Below are 22,417 nucleotides of genomic sequence, written 5' to 3'. Positions count from 1 at the left end.
CGTAAGAAAGGTAAGGCCCCATCAAGTATCTCACAACTAAACAGAGATTCCAAACCATAGTTCGTAGCTTTTTTTGAAGCTTTCATCCGGAATACATTCTATACCCTCTGTGACTTAGGAAATCTCTTGTATCTTCCCATCAGGGTGACGGAAAAGGAAACACTGTCACAGAGATTGAACTATGAAGTTTTATTAAAGAGTTTGGAGCCCCAGATATTCTATATGCAGACCACTATACTCATGCTGTTCAATAAGACTGGTCCAAAGGATCATTTTTCCCCCTCCTTCGGTTCCAGAATCAGTCCAGAGGTGGCAGCCCGGTGACTGCCTCCGGGTCAGGACCACTTTCTGCAGACATTGAGATGGTCGAGCTGGTCTACCACAAATCTGTGTGGGGGGAACTTGGACATGCTGGCCGCCTTAATGGCCTCGAAGGCCGCCGCCCTGCGCTCCGCGGCGTGGCCGTATTCCTGCTCCGCGGTGAGGTAGGGCATGCTCAGCCAGTAGTGGTTCTCCGCCTCTATCTCCAGGCGACGGATCATGTTCTGCTTCGCCTGGGAAGACACGGTCCGCGGCCGCCGGTGCTTCCCAATCCACTGTCTGCCAGGAATGCGATTGCGGCGGAGGAGGGCGGTCAGGAACATGGTACCTGCTGAGACGGCAGAAGTCGCACAAACACTGACGACGCGTTTGGCCGCGGAAGAAGCAAGGCGAGCGAGCTCAAAACCGGCTCTCTTGCCACTCGGCCAAACCCGACAACGCACACCGCACCCCATACAAAGCGGGATCCCAGCTAGGCGCGACAGTGAGAAGAAAGGGACTCGTGAAAAAACCAAATATGCCAACCAACTCACCGGCTGCGGCCCTCAGGTGACCACGGGTGACCTCCTGTCCTCCGCAGGAGAGCGGACGCGACCCCGGAAGTACGCCCGTCCCTCGGAACGGCCTTGCCTCTTCTCGCGAGACCTCAGCTCTCGCGAGCGAGGACTTGAGCGACTCCGCGGACACAGGGATGTTTCCGGCGCAAAAAGATTCAAACTAGTGGCGGGCTCAAGCGGACGGGTGGGATCTCCTAGCGTCTAGTGTACCGCGGAGGAGTCCTTACCCATGGATCTGATCCAAAGCTTCCACGCGAAGCTACGGTCCCTGGCCATCACCCTAGACAGCGAGACGGCTCGGCTGCAGCGAGCACTGGACGGAGAGGAGAGCGGTGAGTGAAGTGGGCGGGCGTCGGGGAGATCGCGGCTACTACGACCCACTCGGCCGCCCCAGCCAGCCAGGAGTGCGGCATTTGAAAAGGACCTTAACAAGTGAAAACGCACACACTTGCAGAAAGGTTATTGTCTACAATGGTGAGGAGTGCTTCGAAAGAGATACGGAATGGGGGGTGGTACTCCTATCAAAATGTTCCATATTAGCAGAGTTCCGAGGTGACAAGTGTCACCTTTTCATTATTTATTCTTATGCGCCCCTCAAGTATGTTGTGGCTGTTTCCACTTTTATGTACGACTACATTTGCTCTCCTCAAATAATGAAATAGCGCTATTACTGTGTTGCGAAGAGAAACAGCATAGACTAAGAATGTAAATTGACAGATTGAGCTCATAATGCGTACATGATATGCTTTCAAGTCACATATAATGGGTATTTATCAATAAAAATACAATATATTAAAACAAAATGCATTTATTTAGCAGGGTTCTTTAGATGCACAGTGACTTTGTCTCACCCAAATTGTTCACAGTTGCAGGAAATGTCCGTGTTTTTTCATCAAACAGTATTGCTAACACAAACACTAGGACTCAGTACTGCTTTTTTCCTTTCTCCCTCCCTTCCTTCCTCTACACCCAATGTGGGGCTCGAATTCAAGACCCAGAGATTGAGAGTCACATGCTCATGAGACTGAGCCAGCCAGGCACCCCTGAATACTGCTCTTTAAAAAAATAAATATAGCAGAATTTTTCACCACTAATCTTTATGCTAGAATTTTTTAAATTGTTTCATTCAGATTTTGAGATTATTTTATAAATGTCATAATTGTTATTTGCCTTAAAATATTGCACCCTGTAGACACAGACTCCTTTTACTTTAGTTATATTATGAAGTGTTCCAGCTATTTAAGAATATTTATTCTATTGACTGTAAAACAATACATGTACATGGCAAAATTTTGAGATATATATGCAAAAGTAAAAAGAGGAAAATAAATATTTCCTATAACTCAACCACTTAAAGACACCACTATTAGTATTTTATTATTTTTTGTTTTCTTTCTCTCTCTCTCTCTTTTTTTTTTTTTTTTTTTTTTTGTTGAGCTCTATGCCTGATGTGGGGCTTGAACATCAGGCATAGAGGGGCTTGACCCTGAGATCAAGAGTCACATAGTCAAGGGTCTGAGCCAGCTAGGTGCCTTTTTGGATTCTTGAGATATAGCTGAATTGATTTCCACAAAGCTTGTGCCAATTTACCCTTTTACCAGCATATTAACTGTGTACAGACATTTTGCATTTTCGTCTGGTTTTATAAGAAAAAGTTAGAATGATTTTTCTATTTGCAGCCAGCATGTATTACAGAAAATATGGAATTGTGATAGAGAAAATGATCACCAAAAAATCTCACCTATTATGATCAAAGTGATGAGTCAGCATGGAGTCTGCTAGGGATTCTCTCTCCCTCTGCTCCTTCCCTCTGCGCATGCTCTCTCTTTCTCTAAAATAAATCTTTAAAGAAATAAAGGATACAATTCAGCGGTTCTTGATATACTCACAGAGTTGTGCAACCATTATAGTAAGTTTAGATTTTCATCACCCTCAAAAGAAACTCTCTTGCTTGTTAATATCCACTCCCCATAGTCCCACCTCCACCTACCACACTAGCTTTATGCAAGCACTAATCTATTTTCTGTCTGTATAAATTTGCCTATTCTGGATATTTCAGATAAAACAAATCATACAATTTGTGGGCTTTTGTGATTGACTTATTTTAGCATAATGTTGTAAGGTTTATTCATGTCATAAGCATGTATCAGTACCTTGTTTCATTTTATTGCTGAATAATATTCCATTGTATAGCTATACCAGCCCACTGTGTTTATTTATCAGTTCATGAACATTTGGGTTGTTTCCACTTTGCAGCTATTATGAATGTATGTAAACATCTATGAGTGAGTTTTTGGGTGAACATAATGTTTTCAGTTCTCTTTGCTATGTGATTCGAAGTAGAACTGCTGGGTCATATGATAACCCTATGTTTATCTTTTTGAAGAGCTGCGAAATTGTTTTCCAAAGTGGATACATGATTGTACATTTCCACCAGCAATGAATGAAGGTTGCAGTTTCTCCACATCCTCATTTATTATTGTCTTTTTGAATATAGTCATTCTAGTGGGTATGAAGTATCACCATTGTGTTGACTTGCACTTCTGAAATGAAAATTGGTCAGCTTTTAGCAGTGAAAGGACATCTTCAAAGGAGGTGTATTTTAGAAAGAAAAATATAATTATTTAAAAAACTGCTTTTACATGATGTATATTATACATACTGCAACTGATTAATAAGGTGACAGTACAGTGGGTGAAGGATGTCTTTTCAATAAATGGTGTCAGGCTAGTTGGACACTCATGGAAAATAAGAATGGATCTTGATCCTTACCTCTTGCTATATAAAAAAAATCAATTAGATTGTATTGTAGCTTGTAGCTATAGGTAGATTGTAGCTCTAAATGCAAAAGGCAAACAATAAGGCACTTAGAAGAAAATGTAAGTGTTTTCATTGGCAGAGATTTTAAAACTAGGAACCAGAAGGTTCTCACCATAAAAAAATTGCTAAGTCAGATTACATTTTCTCTTTCTCCCTCCCTTCTTCCCTTCTTCCTTCTTGATCTGAGTACTGATTATGTAGGGTATGTTTGCTTTCAAAATTTATGAAGCTATATACTTATGATTTTTGTACATTATAATTTCATAAATTTTAAAAGAAAGGCCTTAACTTTTTTTTTTGGTGGGGGGTAATTGACAGATAAATTATGAGTAAATATTGACAAGGATTTTATTCTGGGAAACAACACTAAATTATATTTTCTATTTTGCACTTTTTCGTTTCTCTATTCATATTGAAGACTGTGAAGATTATCCAATGAGAATTTTATATGACCTTCATTCAGAAGTCCAGACTCTAAAGGTATAGCTTCTGCAATATTAATGTATCATCTTTGTGTCATAATTTTTAAAATCTAAATAGACTTAGTCAAAAGACAGAAATTATAATGTACTTTTTTCCTTATAAAAGGATGATGTCAGTATTCTTCTTGATCAAGCAAGTTTGGAAAGTCAAGAAAGCATTGGTTTCATAAAGGCAACAAAAGTACTGATGAAAAAAAATTCAGTGGATATCATGAAAATAAGAGAGTTTTTCCAGAAGTATGGATATAATCCACGTGCCAAGAAAGATTCAGGTGTGGACAACTTGTATTTTATGGTATTTGTTTCGTATTAAAGGAGGAAGCCTGCATGATTAAATATGACTACTCTGGGCTTGGCCATGCTTTCTGGTTCTAGCTCTGCCATTATGACCGTCATGCATGATTATTATTTATTCATCGCCGTGGTGGATGCAGTGCTGATTGGTGGTGTAAAACAAAGACAGTCCTTGCTCTCCTTTCCAAAGTACTAGGTAAAAGAAGAGTACAAGATATAAATCTACATGATTTTAGGATAGTTGGTTTCTAGACAGCTTTGCCAGTAAATAGCTGAGGGACTAATCTTAAAGCATGCTATTTCCTTTTTCTTCTCAATTTTCTCTTCTGTAGAATGAGAAATTTGGGGGTTATAAATTGAAAAGTCCTTTTTAAGTTCTACAGTTTTAAAGAAGGTTAGTATAGAATGGTGGTTTAGAATTTCACCCATAATCTGAATGCAAATCTCTATTTCTGTCATTTATTAGCTGTATTATCTTTGACCAGTTACTGAGCATTGTACCTCAGTGTCTCATCTGTAAAGTGGAGATGTTTAATAGTATCTACCTCTGAGGTTGTATAAGGATTGAATGAGATAAAATTTGTTTAGAATAGTACCTGGCGTGTTAATCACCCTGTGTTAAGTACTGTTAGGCCCATACCTATGAATGACTAATTTCAGTATGCTTCATTGTCTTTGTTTCTGTGAAGAGAATGATCTCTGTACATAAGTAAACCATTAATTAAATTCAGCAAATGTATATTGAGGATATGTGTGGAGGGTAAATTGAACAGTCTGCATGGTACAGTGGAAAGAATTCAGTTGACTTAATTGTGAACAAGCTATGGATTTAAGTACTGGCTCCACCAGTTACTACATGTGTTTGACCCTGGATAATTTCTTTGAATTGCTTTTTCCTCACTTGCAAAGTAGGAATGATAATATCTCCCAAGAGGCACTGATATGGTGATGATTTTATTAATCTCATCAGTGATAACCTTGTGATAAATACAAGAATAGGTTTTTGGTAGCTTTTATAACATTTCTCCAAATTAACAGAAAGCACAATGCCTAAACAGAAAGTAATCAGCAGCTCTTCCAGGGGCCAAAAGTCAAGAAACCAAAGTCTGTAACTTTTTTTTTTTTTTTTTTGGTATGGTAGACAAAAGGACGAGACTGATACAAGGCGAAGGTTAAGCAAAGCTTTATTTCGCGCCAAGCATTGAGAATCAGACTGACCGGCCAGGGCCGTCTCTTGCAAAGAGGCGACCCCTCCCAGTCTCACAGACTAATTTTTATAGAGTAAAGGCCATATGGTGGAGCCTGGCCACACACAGGTGGCCAATTGAATTACATTCTACCCCATAGTAGTTATTTGAACTAGCCTATCACCCTGGTCAGAATTGGCGCCCAAAAGGCAGGGCCCACATTCTTGGGTGGTTAGGGAGGTGCTTTCCTGATTGGATGTCTTTACCTGGCCGAACATGTCCTTGGCGGGTAGGGAGGTAATGCGTGCGCTTTCACTGATTGGACGTTTCCACCTGGCTGGACACGTCCTTGTATCTGGGCTCCGTTATTTTTGCCCAGCCTGACATGTCCTGGTATCTGTGCTCCGTTATTGGGGCTATTTAGCCGTATTTCACCAATTCTGTTTCTAATCGCTTTCCTCTTGCGGGGGAAGGGGCAGGTTCAATCTAAGTTTACTGCATAAACAACAAAATGGCTTGCTCTGGCTAAGTAGGCCCTTAAAAAGTACATACTCCATATTTAATACATCCTTGTTTATCATGCATATAAAAATAGTACCCTATCCTAGTTCATTTCCTATTACCAGTCAAAACAAAGAAAATCCTATCTTTAAAGAAAAAAAAGTGCTCCTCTTAACTTCCTCCAGTCTGTTGGATCTCTTAGCTGGACCAGGAAATGTATAGCCTAAATTTATCCTTTTTCTATTCCTTTGGATCTAAAGGATTCTGGGATGGTTCTGTACTAATGTCTGAAAGACCCCATTTTATTTTTATTTTTTATTTTTTTAAAGATTTATTTAAGAATAAGGAGGGAGGGGGCACCTGGGTGGCTCAGTGGGTTGAGCCGCTGCCTTCGGCTCAGGTCATGATCTCAAAGTCCTGGGATCGAGCCCCGCATCGGGCTCTCTGCTCAGCAGGGGGCCTGCTTCCTCCTCTCTCTCTGCCTGCATGTGATCTCTCTCTGTCAAATAAATAAATAAAATCTTTAAAAAAAAAATCTTTAAAATTAAAAAAATAAATAAATAAAAATAAATAAATAAAAAGAATAAGGAGGGAGGGAGTTCATACAAAGATCTCTTTTAGATGACCTTGAATAGATAACATTTGGTTGCCAAATTGGAAATACGAATTGTAACAACTGCACATATTGAAAGAAATGGGAAAAAGTTTCTCCATAATTTGTTGCATTCTTTTTTTTTTTTTTTTTAAGATTTTATTTATTTATTTGACAGAAAGATAGACAGCACAAGTAGGCAGAGCAGCAGGGAGAAGGAGAAGCAGGCTTCCCTTGGAGCAGGGAGACCAATACGGGCCTCGTTCCCAGGACCCTGGGATCATGATCTGAACCAAAGGCAGCCGCTCAACCAACTGAGCTACCCAGGCGCCCCTGTTGCATTCTTTTTAAGAATAAAGTATTTGGGGGCGCCTGGATGGCTCAATGGGTTAAAGCCTTTGCCTTCGGCTCAGGTCATGATCCCAGGGTCCTGGGATGGAACCCCGCATGGCATCGGGCTCTCTGCTCAGCAGGGAGCCTGCTTCTCTCTCTCTCCGCCTGCCTCTCTGCCTACTTGTGATCCTCTGTCTGTCAAATAAATAAATAAATATAAAAAAAAAAAAAGAATAAAGTATTTGTACTTTTCTTATGAATTGGAACATATTTTTGCAAGTCTGATAATGACCTTTCTTGTTTTTCTTCACTTCATCTTTTAAAGGAATGTCTGTAGTTAAAATGGGGTCTTTCAGGGGCACCTGGGTGGCTCAGTGGGTTAAAGCCTCTGCCTTTGGCTCAGGTCATGATCCCAGGGTCCTGGGATCGAGCCCCACATCGGACTCTCTGCTCAGCAGGGAGCCTGCTTTCCCTCCTCTCTCTCTGCCTGCCTCTCTGCCTACTTGTGATCTCTGTCTGTCAAATAAATAAATAAAATCTTAAAAAAAAAAAAATTAAATGGAGTGAAACATTCAAATGCTTGTCCCGGCTGGGGGGGCGGGTGTCTAAACACATTTTTATTTGTCTTCCTTCATCTCAACTCCTCCATTTTTTCTTCCTTTCTGGTACCCTTTCTAATTACTGGTTCATTTTCTTCTCCACTGCATGCTACACGTTTTACATCTGTCCTGCATTTTCTTACACTTGTTCGGTTCTCCACACCTTGTTATCTCACTGAAGCCCTGTCCTTTCTTAAGTTAATCTCTGCCCAGATCCTGGCCGATTTCCAGTTACCTTCTTTCTGGTTAGCCTCTTTGACTTTCTGTTGTCTTGCATTAAAACCTGTTATTTCTCTTTCTTAATCTTTCTTGGCATCATAGTGCTATCCCAGACCTTTTAACTGTCACTTGGGTCCCACACCAAATTCATTTACCATCAATGTATGCGGGGCACCTGGGTGGCTCAGTGGGTTAAAGCCTCTGCCTTCAGTTCAGGTCATGATCTCGGTGTCCTGGGATCGAGCCCCGCATCGGGCTCCCGGCTCAGAGGGGAGCCTGCTTCCTCCCTCTCTCTGCCTGTCTCTCTGCCTACTTGTGATCTCTGTCAAGTAAATAAATAAAATCTTAAAAAAAAAAAAAACCATTAATGTATGCAAGGAATGGCAAAGGACTGTGGGGAAAAGCGTAGTTGTTATTCAGTTATTTAGTCTGAAATGCTCAGTGTGGTGGTTAGGCATATGGGGTGTGGAGCCAGATATAACCTACTCAGGGTTGAGAAACTATATGTCTTTCTAATGCTCTCCTGTCATTTTCTTCAACCAGACTTTTGTTACGTGTGTTCCAGACTGAGGATAAAAATTTATCTTGGTGTAATAGTCTTTCCTTTTTAAGTTAGGCATCTATAAATGAAAAATCTAAAATAATACTATACTTCATGTTAAATCTAGATCATGATTAATTCCACCCTGTGCTTAATGTCATAAAATGGTAAAATGATTCTACAATCTATTAAGAGAGATGGGTAAATCACAGTAACTGAGAAAGTAAAGATATTGGACTTTTATTTGCATTGATTTTTTCATCTTTTAACATTTTAGTTTACTTCTTAAATGTCCTCAAAATGGGATATGGCTACACAAAAGGTACATGTCAGAAATTTCCTAAAGGGACAATTGAAATAAAACTCTAGAGACTAAGGAGGGAATCAGGACCTTTGCTGATTTGGGACATTTCAAATGGAGCTGTTGTATATGGTTTTAGTACATGGAATTTTGTGGTTTGATGTTTGACCAAAATATGACCTCCTTGGTTCTTCCTCACAGTGGATGAACAAGAAATCATTGACTCTGAATCAGAGTCCACTAAGCATGAAAATTTTCAAATGCCTGATGTGAAGGACAGTCTATCTGATCCTGCTATTCCGAGGACTTCTGGTTCTGAGAGGTCTCCACGGAGTCCACAACTTTCCGATTTTGGACTTGAACGGTACATGATATCCCAAGTTCCACCAAACCCTCCACGGGCAGTAAATGACCATGAGGAAGAGCCAAAAAATTTAACTCCATCTTCTAAACAGTCACTAGTTAAAGTACTAAAAACTCCAAAATGTGCTCTGAAGATGGATGATTTTGAGTGTGTAACTCCTAAATTAGAACACTTCGGTATCTCTGACTATACTGTCTGTTTAAATGAAGATTACACAATGGGACTTAAAAATATGAAGGAGAATAAAAGGTAAGCCACTTTCATAAAAGGCACATTTTATCTAACTTTCTAAATCTTTTGTATGATTGATTTTTCCTAGAAGGGATAAGACATTTCAGACAGTAACTTTCCTTCAAATGCTTCTCAGAAACTACATTTCAAACTTCCCTGAATCACCAATTCCATGAGTAAAGTGTGAGCTCTTGGATTTCCAATTAGATGCTGTAGGAGTAATTGATAGGGTTTGGCATTTGGAAGGATAGAGAAGAGGTAGAGTCAGTAAGAACCTGTGAATGATTTTGCATGGAGATGTGGGGAAAGACTTGGGGATCCAGGATAAATCACAGACTTCGGTTTTGTTACCTGTGATGATGCTTGGGAAAACAATGAAGACAGGAAAACCTGCAGCCTCGGTTAAAGGTGGATGTATTTCCATGTTGATTTAGAGGTCCCGGTAGAGGTGTTCTTGAGTGTAGGTATTTTAATATGAATTGGAAGCTCAGTGACCCATTTTTGTGGAGTGAATAGTGTGGAAGTGGTACTTAAAGAGTTACAATGAAAATGAAAATGCCCCATATTAAAGCAGCCAAGCAAGAGCTAAAGATAAATCCGTATGGTTAAGAACTGTAATTATTAAAGAAGTCAAATAAACATTCAACCTAAGGAGTCAAGTAAAAACCTCAAAAACCTTTGTTGTGGGACAAAGAGAAGGGAGTAAACACCAAAGATAAAATGTGATTATAAAAGATTTTTAGAAGAGTAGTGTTGATAAATCGAAGAACTGGTTCATACTTAAACGTAAATGCAAATAGCAGAATTAGGAAGGAAGGGCTATATTTATTATTTTTTAATATATTAAAAATACTATAGGGGTTAGTATTGGGAAATATGGAAAATTAAGATAATTGAAAATTTTTTGAAATAGTACACAGTTATCAAAATCAGCTTGAAATAGAAAACCTGTACAGACCAAAAGAGAAGAAAACCAAAAAAGCTATCAAAGAACTAACTCCAAAAAGCTCTGAGCACAGATGGTTTTCTGGATGAATCCTTTCATAATTTCATAGAATATATACATTTCATCTTACATAAAAAGTTATTTTCCTGAGGAGGGGATATACATTGTATTGTGGATCTCAGCATCTCACCTGGACTCTTCAGATTCATAAAACCTCCGTTTTCCATTTCTCACTAGTAAAATGTATATAACCATACCCATTGCTGCTTACCACATTGAGTCAGTGGAATAGAGTGGATAATAAAGTTATAAATTGCCTTAAGAATGAGATGCTATAAAAATAATTACCTTTAAGAGGAACTCATTATCAGGGGTCTACAAACTACTGCTGCAGGCCAAATCCAGCCTGCTGCCCATTTTTTGGTAAATAAAGTTTTATTGGAGCATAGACTAAAAAAAATTCTTTTTCTAAAAGTAGAATAAGACAGAAAAATGCTGCAGTTTAGTTTATGAGGTTGACATACCCTTGATACTAACCCTGACAAAGCACACAAAAGGAAAGTATAGCCAATCTAATTTAGAATATGGATGTAAAATCCCAATTAAAATACTCACAAATTGATTTTAGCAGAATATTAAAAGTGTAGTGAACAACTTTCAAGTTAAGCTTATCCTAGGAATGCAAAGATAGTTTAATACTTGGAAACTCATAAAATACATTATTTTAATGCCTTTATAAGAGAAAGGATAATCCCAATAGATACCAATAAGGAATTTGAGAAAATCTGACACTCATTCCTCATTTAAAATGCTTGGTCAAACTCAAAATACAATACTTCATTAACATGATAAACTATGGGTATCTCAATAATGAAGCTATCTGTCACCATCATTTAATGTCATTCTTGATATCTGGCCAGTAAGAAGTATGTTTAGGCCATGTTTTTTACCTGGGCTACTCAAGAAACTCATCTAAAATTTCAAGAAAGAGACTGATATATTTTATACAGTTATAACTATGTAAAATAATGTGCTTTCCTTTATTTTATTAGAACATAATTTTGGGGGCACCTGGGTGACTCAGTCTGTTAAGTGTCTGCCTTCAGCTCAGGTCATGATTCCAGAGTCCCTGGATTGAGCCCCACATCAGGATCCCTGTTCAGTGGGGAGTATGTTTCTCCCTCTCCCTCTGCTTCTCCCCTGGGTCTTGCTCTCTCTCTCAAATAAATAAATAAAATCTTTAAAAAAAAAATTTTCTAAACAAAGTGGAAAAAAACAAAATAAAATACCAACATCAGTGATAGGTAAAAAGGTCTATGTGATTAAAAACCGTAAGACATTTCTGAATTATGTAAAGGGGGAATTAGGGAATGTAGTGTTTTTCTTCATCTGAAAATGGACTGAATATTGCTAAGATGTTTAATCACAACAAATTAACTTACTGATGTCATGCATTTACAACAAAGCCTCATTAGGATAATGGATAATAGGAGAAAGGGATATTTGATAAAATGATTCTAAAATTTATTTGGAAGAATAGGGGCACCTCCGTGGCTCAGTTGTTAAGCAACTGCCTTCAGCTCATGTCATGATCCCAGGGTCCTGGGATCGAGCCCTGCATTGGGCTCCCTACCTGGCTGGAGGCCTGCTTCTCCCTCTCCCACTCCTCCTGCTTGTGTTCCCTCTCACTCTCTCTAGCTCTGTCAAATAAATAAAATCTTTTTAAAAAAATTATTTGGAAGAATAGAAAGTAGGAGTAGCTTAAAAAAATAATGAAGAGTAAGAATAATGAGGGAATTTGACCTCCTAATATGAAAATATATAAAGCTATAATAAGTAAAACAGTGTAAAACTGTCCCAGAATAGATATATAACTAGAATAGAATAGCCCAGAAACCAACTCTAAATTTATATAATTTATATAAGAAGGTGTTTTTGAATAAGAATGTTCAGTAAATTATGCTAGGACAGGGATGCCTGGGTGGCTCAGTTAATTGTCTACCTTTGGCTGGTGGGGGGTGTCAAGCCCTGCACTGGGCTCCTTGCTCAGTGGGGAGCCTGCTTCTCCCTCTGACTGCCGCTTCCCAGTGTATTCTCTCTTCCTCTCTCTCTCTCTCTCTTTCTCTCTGTGACAAATAAAATCTTTAAAAAAAAAATTATGCTAGGACAATTGGTTAATTGAACCAGCTTATAATACTTGATGACACTCCTCTTTATAACTGTATTTCAGACATCTGGGTAATTGACTGGAATACCTTTAGTAACTAGATGACAGGATCAGTCTTTTTAGTCCAAAAAAATGAAAAGTTCTTAATTTATGTCTGGTTATGATTGCAAAATTCCACTTCATGGTTTTGAAACCATGAGCTATATAATTCCTATATTTGAACTAATGAGTTAAACTTATGGCTTGCCATTAAGTCAGAGTTTCTTTTCTTTTCTTTTCTTTTCTTTCTTTTTTTTTTTTTTTAGAGCACAAGTAGGCAGAGGAGAAAGAGAACCAGGCACCTCAGCAAGCAGGGAGTCTGATGTGGTACTTGATCATGACCTGGGATTATGACTTGAGCCCCTTAACCGACTGAGCCACCCAGGCATCCCAGGTCAGAGTTTCTTAACCTGCTTCTAAGTCATACCTGTCAATACAAAATGGTGTATAACCTTTTTTGACCCGTGGGTATACATTAATTAAAAAAAAAAAAAAAAAAGATTAGGTCCATGGGACTTCTGTTCGGTAAAACAGAACTGAATGTTTGTCCAGACTTGATGACATATAGTAAGATTGATTTTTTTTTATAAAGATTTTTATTTATTTATTTGACAGGCAGATCACAAGTAAGCAGAGACGCAGGCAGAGAGAGGAAGGGAAGCAGGCTCCCCGCTGAGCAGAGAGCCGGATGCGGGACTTGATCCCAGGCCCCTGGGATCATGGCCTGAGCCGAAGGCAGAGGTTTTAACCCACTGAGCCACCCAGGCGCCCCAGTAAGACTGATTTTTTCCTCCAGAGGTTCAATATTAACTTTTTTTAAACTTATAATTTCCCTATGATTCACACCAGGGAAGAGGCCACAGAACCAGAACCAATGACCAGTGATAATTTCTTTGTCACTCCTGGCCTCCAGCAGTTGAAAAAAAATGGTAAGTATAACAATCACATTACTTCTCAGCTATCCTCTTTCTAGATTATCTTTGTACAGAAATGGTACTGTATCTGCATCTTTTCAGTTCATAACATTGAATTATATAAAGTATCATCCCATCAGGTGCAACATGATTTCATACTGTAGAAAGATATAATTCTCTGGTATGTTTTTCATATTTTTCCTGATTATAGTCAGTATCTTGGCTTGTTGTTTTTAACAAGCTTACTAAAAACATATATATATATTCAGTTACCAAACTTTTGATACAAAACCAATAGTACCTTTTTTAAAAAGATTTATTTATTTATTTTAGAGGGGAGGGGCAATGGGAGAGGGAGAGAAATTTAAGTAACTCCACGCAGAGTTCAGAGCTGGTTTCGGGGCTTGATCTCACAGCCCTGAGATCACAACCCAGTTATTACAACCTGAGCCAAAACCAAGAGTTGGATGCTTAAGTGACTGCGCCATCCAGCTGCCCTCAGTAGTACCTTTTTAAAACTTAGCATCAGCCTAATGATTAGAATTCTACATTATTTTTTCTTATATAAACCACACTCAGAATACATTAGCTACCATTTCAAATTCTGTTTTTTTAAAATACTACAATATCTGAAAGAAAATTTTCATGTAGTGTTTTCATATTTGTCCCACGAAACATGAAAACATTAGTTTTCACAAAAATGTAAAAAATTCTAGAGTTTGTGATTTTTTTAGTTTACAATTGTCTATATAAATTTATTGGCATATTTTTTGAAATAACTTGTCTTCATCAGGTCTTTCCAAATTTATAAACATATTTTCAGAAAAATTCTCTTTTCATACTAATTTCACTGACATGTTATTAAATTAAGTTAAATGTTATTAAATTATTAAATATGAAATGTGTTATTACATCTGTTTTTAAATTATCAGGTACTTCTGGCATACACAGAAGTGAAAAAATACAAATGACTTCTAGTAAACTTAGACCTCAGCTTGTTGGAAAGAGCCTGCCTGTACCAAAGAGAGGGAGAGAGTGGACCACCACCTCATACAGACCCAGAATTAATTCCCAGCGGAAGCAAACTTTTAGAAAATGATGAAGGAGGGGAATATCTATGTAACTTCTGAAGTGGGATGGATTTTTAAAGAATAGCTTCCTGACTGAAAGTCTTCAGTAACCACAGGCAGTGTATTTTGTGAAAGGAATGGCAAGCTCAGGTTTATCCACTAGTACTTTGGTTAAGTGGAGGCTTGTTAAGAGAGTTTCTGTTGTATTTTAGCTTGACCCTGTTCTTAGGCCACAAAAGTACCATTATTGCAGTCCATACCTGGGAAGGTTTAGTAAATCGTTTACCATTTTCTTTACTTACTCTTGCTTCTTATATCCCACTCATTCCTTCTGGGTTTAGTTTTCTTCTTGTTAAAGCACATCCATCAGCACTTCTTTCAGAGATGTTATTTCTAGTCTGCGAGAAGTCATCTCTGGTTTTGTGTCTGAAGACTTTTTTTAATTTTTCTTTCTCATTCATTTTTTAACAATAATTTAACTGGTTATAGACAGTAGGTTGACAGCTGACTTTCTTCAATATTTTATAAAGAAATTATTTCATTGTCATCTGTTGTCCATTGCTGATAAGCAGAATGCTGTGGGTCTGATTCGTTTGTAGATTGTTGGTCTTTTCTTCCTGGTAGTAAGATTTTTGTCAATATCTTTGACAGTCTACATTTTTCTATAATTTTAAAATACCTTTTTTTTTTACTCTTTTATGCTTAGAATTTGGTATGATTTTCGAACTAAGGACCCACGTCATTAATTTTTGAAAATACTCTGAGATTATCTCTTTAACAAAATTACCTCTCCCCTAATTCCTCAATTTTTTTTCTCCTGGGTTTCCTGTACACTGTATTTTAGAATGTTATTCTTCAGTCTCCTTGGTTAACTTCCCTTTGATATTTTCCTTCCTTTTGTCTATGCTACCTTGTGCTTTAGTTAGAACTTTCTTCCATTTTGCTATTTTTCTCTTACCCTGAGTCTAAATTACTATTTTAATCTATTAAATTTTTACTCCGGTGATGTTTTCTGTTTTATACGTTTTTCTTTCAAATGTGACTGTTCTTTTTCCGTTCCATATTACTGTTCTCTTGCCTCGTAATTTCTGTGCCTTCCTTTATCTCTTTGAATATTTTAAATATATGTATCTGGAAGACTGTTTATTTAAAGTGTTGATACTTCTCTTTATTTTGCTCTGTTCTTTCCTGGAGGTGCCTTTCCTCACAAGCCTTTAATTTTTAACTGTGAACTCCTCTTCTGGTGACACTGTTTTCAATGAAGTTCTGGGAGTCACAGGTTGTCCTGTGGAGCTGTTTCATGCTCACCCGAGCCAAGGCCCCATGGTTTACCAGTTGCACACAGGTTTTTGGGTGAACTGCTGGACTCAGGATGCCTGCACTGGACTCCTAGGGTGAACCTAGAACCCCACAATGCTGCACTGGGTAGGGTTGATATTCTGATTTTCAGTCTTTTCTGAAGACTTAACCCTTAGCCTGGCTGACTTCATCCTGTCCGCTGGAGCTGGCGCCGGTGGACAGGTATTTTCCAGTCTCTGTTTCACATACCTCACTGCTCTTCCCGGCTCTTGGCTTGATACATGCTCTGTTTCAGTGCCTCCTACGTTGGAGCCTGGGCCCTTAACTTCTGTCTGTGCTGGTCTTAGAATCCCAGGTGTTTTGGTGTGTACTTGGAAATTTCGGATTAGGTAGATGTTAGCATCTTACTGAATTTGCTCCAGATCTTCATCTTCATGTTATACCTAAAGCTAAATCCTCACTCTGTTATTCTCCTTCCCTTCCTACCCTAAATTGATGATTATTCTAGAGTTGTGTTGTTTGAAAATTTCATTTAAGTTGCAACATCCAATTTGTGTTCTTCTGCCACTTGATTTTTTTCACTCAATTCATGTAAATCCAGTTCATCCATTTTAATTGTTGAGTGTTGTATGAATAAGCCATATTTTATTTATTTACTTGCTTATTAAGTAGTTGTTTTTTACTATTACAGGCAGTGCTCTGACAAAATTGTGCTCTGATGAAATTGTTCCTTGTACATGTGTGTTATTCATGTTAGAAGTGGAGCCTCTAAAGCACATGGGATGCACATCATCCCCTATTCTAGAAAATGCTAACTTGCCACTCGAGAGTGGCTGTCCTGATTTTCACCAGCAGTGTTTACATTTCTGTTTCTCCATCTTTTCCAGCACTTGATGATTTTTAGACTTCATAAATTTTTGCCAGTCTTGTTATTTTTCTAACATATACTTTTTCTTTTTGATTTTTTTTTAAAGGTTTATTCATTTATTTGAGAGAGAGAGAGACTGCGTGTGTGTGCAGGTGGAGGGGCAAAGGGAGAGAATATTCAAGTAGACTCCCCACTGAGTGCAGAGTCCTATATGGGCTTGATCTCACAACCCATGGATTATGACTTGAGCCAAACCAAGGGTTAACCAACTGAGCCACTCAGGTGCCCCTCATTGGTTTTTTTCTTCTTTTTAAGATTTCTTTCATGATACTATGTATGGTAGAGGTATTAAATGTCTCTATACCCATGATTCTGTTCCTGGGATCTCTTTCTAAAAGTTCTGATAGTCAATTACTGCTTCAATTACTGCTTTAGAAAAACCCCATTGAAGTCTTAGAAGGCAGATCTCCTTGCCCTCTCTCTCCTCCTTTTTCTTCTTCAGAAATTTTATTTTCTCCATAAAGATCATAGATTTTAATAGAGTCACATGTAGGTGTCATGTCTTCTTTGTTGTTAAAAAAAATTTTTTTTAAGATTTTATTTATTTATTTGAGAGAAAGAGGGAGAGTGAGAGTGAACACACAAGCAGTGGGAGAGAGAGAAGCAAGCTCTCCACTGAGCAGGGACCCCAATGCAGAGCTTGATGCCAGGACCCTGGGATCATGACCTGACCTGAAGGCAGACATTTAACTGACTGAGCCACCCAGATGGTGGCTTTTCTCAAATTGTATTTTTAATTGTTTGTTGTTCTTTTGCTAGAACTATTCATTTTTATGTATTGCTCTTATATCTTGCAGCCTTGCTGAGGTTTTATTAGTGCGGATGATAACTAGATAAGCAAATAAGAAGTTTTATTTCTTCCTGTCTAGTCAAGCTCACACTATAGCTATTTCTTAAGTTATTAAGAATAAAGTACACAAATTATCTTGACTACATTTATAACCTAAAGTTCAAATAAGCATTTCAACTTTATTTTCAAATATATCTTTTCATGCCATTGTTTATGTCTTTTAGATGCTGACTGTGCAGATTCTCCCTTAGCACCTACATTCTGCACTCCTGGTTTGAAAATTCCTCCTACAAAGAACAATACAGCTTTGGTACGGTTCCGTAACATTGAAAGCTCTCGTCTATTTCCTGATGACTCCTATACACTACTGTTTCTAGACTGCAACAGTCTGTTTAAAAACTTAGATTATTGTATGTCAACTATACTTCACTTTAAAAAAAAACACACTTAGATTAATGCAGGCTTTACGAGTATTTTTACTTATTTCTGGAAGGGAGTTTATTTATTTATTTATTTATTAAAAAGATTTTATTTGTTTGACATAGACACAGTGAGAGAGGGAACACAAGCAGGGGGAGTGGGTGAGGGAGAAGCAGGCTTCCTGCTGAGCAGGGAGCCTGATGCAGGGCTTGATCCCAGGACTCTGAGCCAAAGGCAAACACTTAATGACTGAGCCACCCAAGCACCCTGTCTGGAGGGGAATTTAGCAGTGTATAGCAAAAGCTTTAAAATTTTTTCTACACTCTAACCGTATCTCAGAATTTATTCTAAGGCACATTGGCACAAAGAATTATAATAATAAAGTTATAGAATAAAGAACAGCATTACTTATAAGAGCAAAGAATGGGAAAAATCTGGATGTCAAGTGGTAATGGAGAAGCGAAATACACTATATGTTTTAAAGAACAGATAAAAACATATAAAGAATGTTTTCAAATATTTAATGATGGAAAATGACATGCATACATATGGATATACAAACACACAATATACGTTATTTCAAGGAAAAAGAATAAAAGAATGAAAACTATCAAAATGTGATTATTTACAGGTTATAGATTTACAGGTGATTTTTTAGGCTTTTTCCAAATATTTCTCAATGAACAAACTTACTTTAAGCATCTCAACCCTTTTTTAAAGTCGCTGTGAATACTTAAAAAACAACCAGTGCAGAAGACTGCACTGTCCAGAAAATTGCAGTGCAGTCCATAAAATGTGACCATATATCTGTGGAGCTAAGTTTTTATTTTTAAAAATTTGATGAATTTAAAATTAAATAGCCCCATGTGGCTTGTTGCTACTGTATTGGACAGTGTTGTTCTAGACCAACCAAATGCGATTCATATCAGTCTAAGTACCTCTCGGGTTATTGCCTGCTAGTACTTGCCTTTTACAGTTAATCCACTCCTTGTGTTCCAGTGTGGAAGGCACTGTACTGATGTGACTCTCCCTCTTTATTAACTCTGACCCTAGGGAGATGAGGGGGATCTACTGGATTGGTGAGTTTAGTATGAACTTCATGCTAAGCTACGTCAGATGGGCTGGGAACACTTGTGCTCATCTGTGCTGTTACTCTCACCTGGCCCAGCTTAGTGTTGCCCGAAACTGGTGGGTGAATTGATCTAAATCTAGTTCAGTCAAGCCCGTTTAGTTTTCATATTAAGCTGTAACTCAGCTGTTATTAGTAACAAAGGATGGTATTTTGTCCTCCCTATGCCATTTCTTTGTTTTCTCAATTTTCTTTAGTAGAGGAAGAACAGGTCATTTTTGTGCTTACTTCTATGTCACTTTCGTGCAACAGAACTAAAACTGACTCAATTTTTGTTCACTGTATTTTATACCATCATAATTTAATGATTTATTTTTGTTCAATAGGGGTGCACAGATTATCCATTACCAAAAACAAATAGTTCATCAAATGATTTGGAAATGAAAGACTGTACATCATTAGTTTTAAATTCAGACAAGTGTTTTGAGAGTTTTGCGGATCCCTCTTCTCCTGTAATTTCTTCTTATGAGAATCTGCTGAGAACACCTACACCTCCAGAAGTGACTACCATTCCAGAAGATATTCTCCAGGTTGTTTTTCCATGCTATTTCTTTCTCTGACACATTCTTTTCAAAATTAGATATTTAAAGACCTGAAACTGTATATAAAATGTCTTATTTCTCAGTGGGCTAATGTGCTGTTTTGTGTACTGAGAAAATCCAAATTCTGTGCCCTTCTGAGAGCACCTGGCTGAAGCTCTTCTGAGCTGTACAAGCTCATGACTTCATCATACTTCTATGTCCTCACGCTGTATTTTCTAACTTCATGTTCTGAAATGTATTCTTACAATATTTTGTAATAATTGTTCAACCGCAGTTGCCATGCTGGCCATTGTTTCCATTGGAGGTATGGCTGGCGAAAATCAGAAATGTCGTTTACCCTCCCGTTCTCCAGGGTAGGGTATCCTGAACCACTTAGATCAGCGTTTCTTGAACCCAAGACATCTTGGACCTCAGTTTGAGAAACACTGATTTAAATGTTAGGATATCTGATTCTTTAGTATATCATCATTTACCTCTAGTCTATTACTGGTCTGTATACCAACTGCCAGATCTGCTAAATAACCACCAGTCATCCCCCCCCCCCCCTTAATGGAAGTACAGTGCTTGGTGGAATGGCTTAGGCAAGTGGAATTGTTAAGAACCATTCTAGCAACTGACCTAGTTTGGGAGAGCTGTGAGAAGGATGAAAAAGTACTTGGAGGAATACTTAAATGCCATTAGAGCAGACTCATCCTGTGACAATCAACAAAGTATTTGTTACCCTTTTTTCTTTGTCTTCGGTTTTCCTGGGCATTATAAGAAGTAGGGTGGGCATCTTCGGTCTTTAAGAAGTTTTCTTGAGTTTCCACTTTACTGTGGTTGATCCTTCTCTTTTTATTTCTACATGGAAGAGGGGAAACCTTGTATTTAATGAAAAATATATAATCTTTAAGGGCTGATGATCTTTTGAGCATGTCTCTTGCCTTTTTCCTATATACATTTTCCCTAACAACTTTGTAGAGGCTTAATTTGCTCTGAGAGATGATTTGCTGCTTACTCCTATTAATCTTAGAGTACATTATAAAAGGCTTTAGAAATCAAGCCTCCAAATTCAGTTTCTCATAACTCCATCTTTTCTTTGCTGTTTGTCTGTCTGTGCGGCTAAAAATTATTAGTTTCAAAAACCCGTATCTTTCAATTTTCGTTGGCTTTCCTTGAATGTTTTAAAAGACCTTCCAAATTTGTTGTGTTGTTTTAATGACTTGCTAAAAAGGAGTATGTTTTGTTTCAGATTTTATCAAAATACAACTCAAACCTAGCAACTCCAGTAGCAGTGAAAGCCGTGCCACCCAGCAAAGGGCTCCCCACTAAACACGAAGGACCAAACATCCAAGGTGTTGGCAACAAAGAAAACTGGTGAAGGTATGTTACCGTTCTAAAGAAATTACCCGTGTTATTTGAGAACATTTAAAAATTAACATTCATATGGGGGGGTACTAAAAAAGTTTTATTTGCCATTTCGCAGCTTAGGTTAACAGCCTTCTCTCTTTTGATACAGAGCTTGTTAACCCTGGAATTCAGACTTCACGAGCAGTTGGATGACATCATTGGGAATGTATACCCAGTTATTTTATTATTGTTAAAGTATATAGCCACAATATTCTATCATTTGTTTTATTGGTGTCTATTAATTATGCTTGATTTTTTAAAAAAAATTGCATCTTTTTGCAGAAGTTCTAATGGATCCCACCCACTATAGAAACTGAACAGAAAGTTGAAAGCAGATCGGGACTTTGTTATTCACATTGCCCTACATTTCCCCCCTTCTTAAAAACCAAACCATATTGAAGATGATCATGGACACTGGTGTGATAACATGGTTTGTTTTGTTTTTGTTTTTTAAGTAGGCTCCATGCCCGGTGTGGGGCTTGAACTCACAACCCTGAGAACAAGAGCAGCATACTCTATTGCCTGAGCCAGTCAGGCGCCCCTGTCATGTTTTTTATTGAGATCTGCTTTAGTTTAACCTTGGTCTTAATCAGTTACTCACTTTTCAAAGATCATTAGTATTTCACTGATTTCACATTTACCCTGCCTAATCTGACAGAATGGCTGAGTAATATCAGGAAGCAGAGCAAATAATTTAAAATTTTAAAATGTTTGTTACTTGCGCAGGGCCATCCTGATCTCATGGTGAGGTGGTGTTGCTGTTGGCTGGAGCTGGGCTTCTTCCCTGATTCTGGCTCTGCCCTTGTCCTGTCTCCTCTCACAACTGCCCCCAGAGCCTTTCACACCATTTATTTCAGCAGTGCTTTTAAGACTCTTATCTACAAACAACAGCTCAAATAACTTGAGGAAAAGTGTATAGCAGGTCTCAGAGAGTTGGAAACAGACTCACCCGTCAGGATGTGTGGTTGTTTTTACTCCCAGCTATTTACTTCATGTCAGTTTTATCCTCTCAGATCAGCTCTTTCCGTCACATGTCTGCTGACCTCTCCAAGCGCCCTCTCCAGTTTGGCCACCCAGCAGACCTTGAGCCTCTATCTGGAAGGTTCTGATGACTCTTCCTGGGCTGGGTGCCCTTCTGTGTCTTGTTACCTGAGAGCCCAGGAGGCGGGAGACCCTTGCCTCTCGAGCTCTTTGATAGCTTCAGGCTGCCCTGTCCAATGAGCCCAAGATCCTTCCCATTTAAGTATAAGCAGGAAGTAGTTCAAAGTTCATGCAAGTATTATTGGCAAACTCCAGATTATAGCCAAAGGGAAAATAAGGACCTGGTCTATTGCAGAGAGCAGTTCAAATGCTGAAAAGAAACAGTTTGCAAGTATTGTGACAAGGTGCTTCAAAGGCTTAGGTTTGGGAAATCTACTGCAGTGAAGACTACCCTCTTTTGG

The 22,417-nt window shown here is 38.3% G+C and overlaps 2 protein-coding genes across 5 annotated transcripts; one reads left to right on the top strand and one right to left on the bottom strand.

The window, feature by feature from the left end:
* Positions 1-246: 246 nt before the first annotated feature.
* Positions 247-894, bottom strand: MRPL57 (mitochondrial ribosomal protein L57). 2 transcript variants are annotated; one of them, XM_032838184.1, is made up of 2 exons: positions 855-894; positions 247-649 (listed from the first exon to the last, which is right to left on the bottom strand). In XM_032838184.1, the coding sequence occupies exon 2, from the start codon at positions 642-644 to the stop codon at positions 336-338; it is 309 nt and encodes a 102-aa protein (XP_032694075.1). In that variant the 5' UTR covers positions 645-649; positions 855-894; the 3' UTR covers positions 247-335. The 2 variants fall into 2 exon arrangements, with proteins under 2 accessions (XP_032694075.1, XP_032694074.1); XM_032838183.1 differs by having other exon boundaries at positions 248-652.
* A 177-nt stretch (positions 895-1,071) lies between these two features.
* SKA3 (spindle and kinetochore associated complex subunit 3) lies at positions 1,072-21,450 on the top strand. Of its 3 annotated transcripts, XM_032838169.1 has the most exons (10): positions 1,072-1,210; positions 4,117-4,178; positions 4,287-4,452; positions 8,949-9,360; positions 13,344-13,423; positions 16,469-16,516; positions 17,720-17,805; positions 19,371-19,574; positions 20,818-20,948; positions 21,085-21,450. In XM_032838169.1, the coding sequence occupies exons 1-9, from the start codon at positions 1,108-1,110 to the stop codon at positions 20,944-20,946; spliced, it is 1,290 nt and encodes a 429-aa protein (XP_032694060.1). In that variant the 5' UTR covers positions 1,072-1,107; the 3' UTR covers positions 20,947-20,948; positions 21,085-21,450. The 3 variants fall into 3 exon arrangements, with proteins under 3 accessions (XP_032694060.1, XP_032694061.1, XP_032694062.1); XM_032838170.1 differs by lacking the exon at positions 16,469-16,516; XM_032838171.1 differs by lacking the exon at positions 19,371-19,574.
* The last annotated feature ends 967 nt before the right edge of the window (positions 21,451-22,417 follow it).

Source organism: Lontra canadensis, unplaced genomic scaffold (assembly GCF_010015895.1).
Source record: "Lontra canadensis isolate GAN:19392208 unplaced genomic scaffold, GSC_riverotter_1.0 scaffold103, whole genome shotgun sequence".
NCBI classification, from domain to species: domain Eukaryota; kingdom Metazoa; phylum Chordata; class Mammalia; order Carnivora; family Mustelidae; genus Lontra; species Lontra canadensis.
Note: the sequence above shows the minus strand (reverse complement) of the source record. Positions and strands in the feature narration are given on the sequence as shown.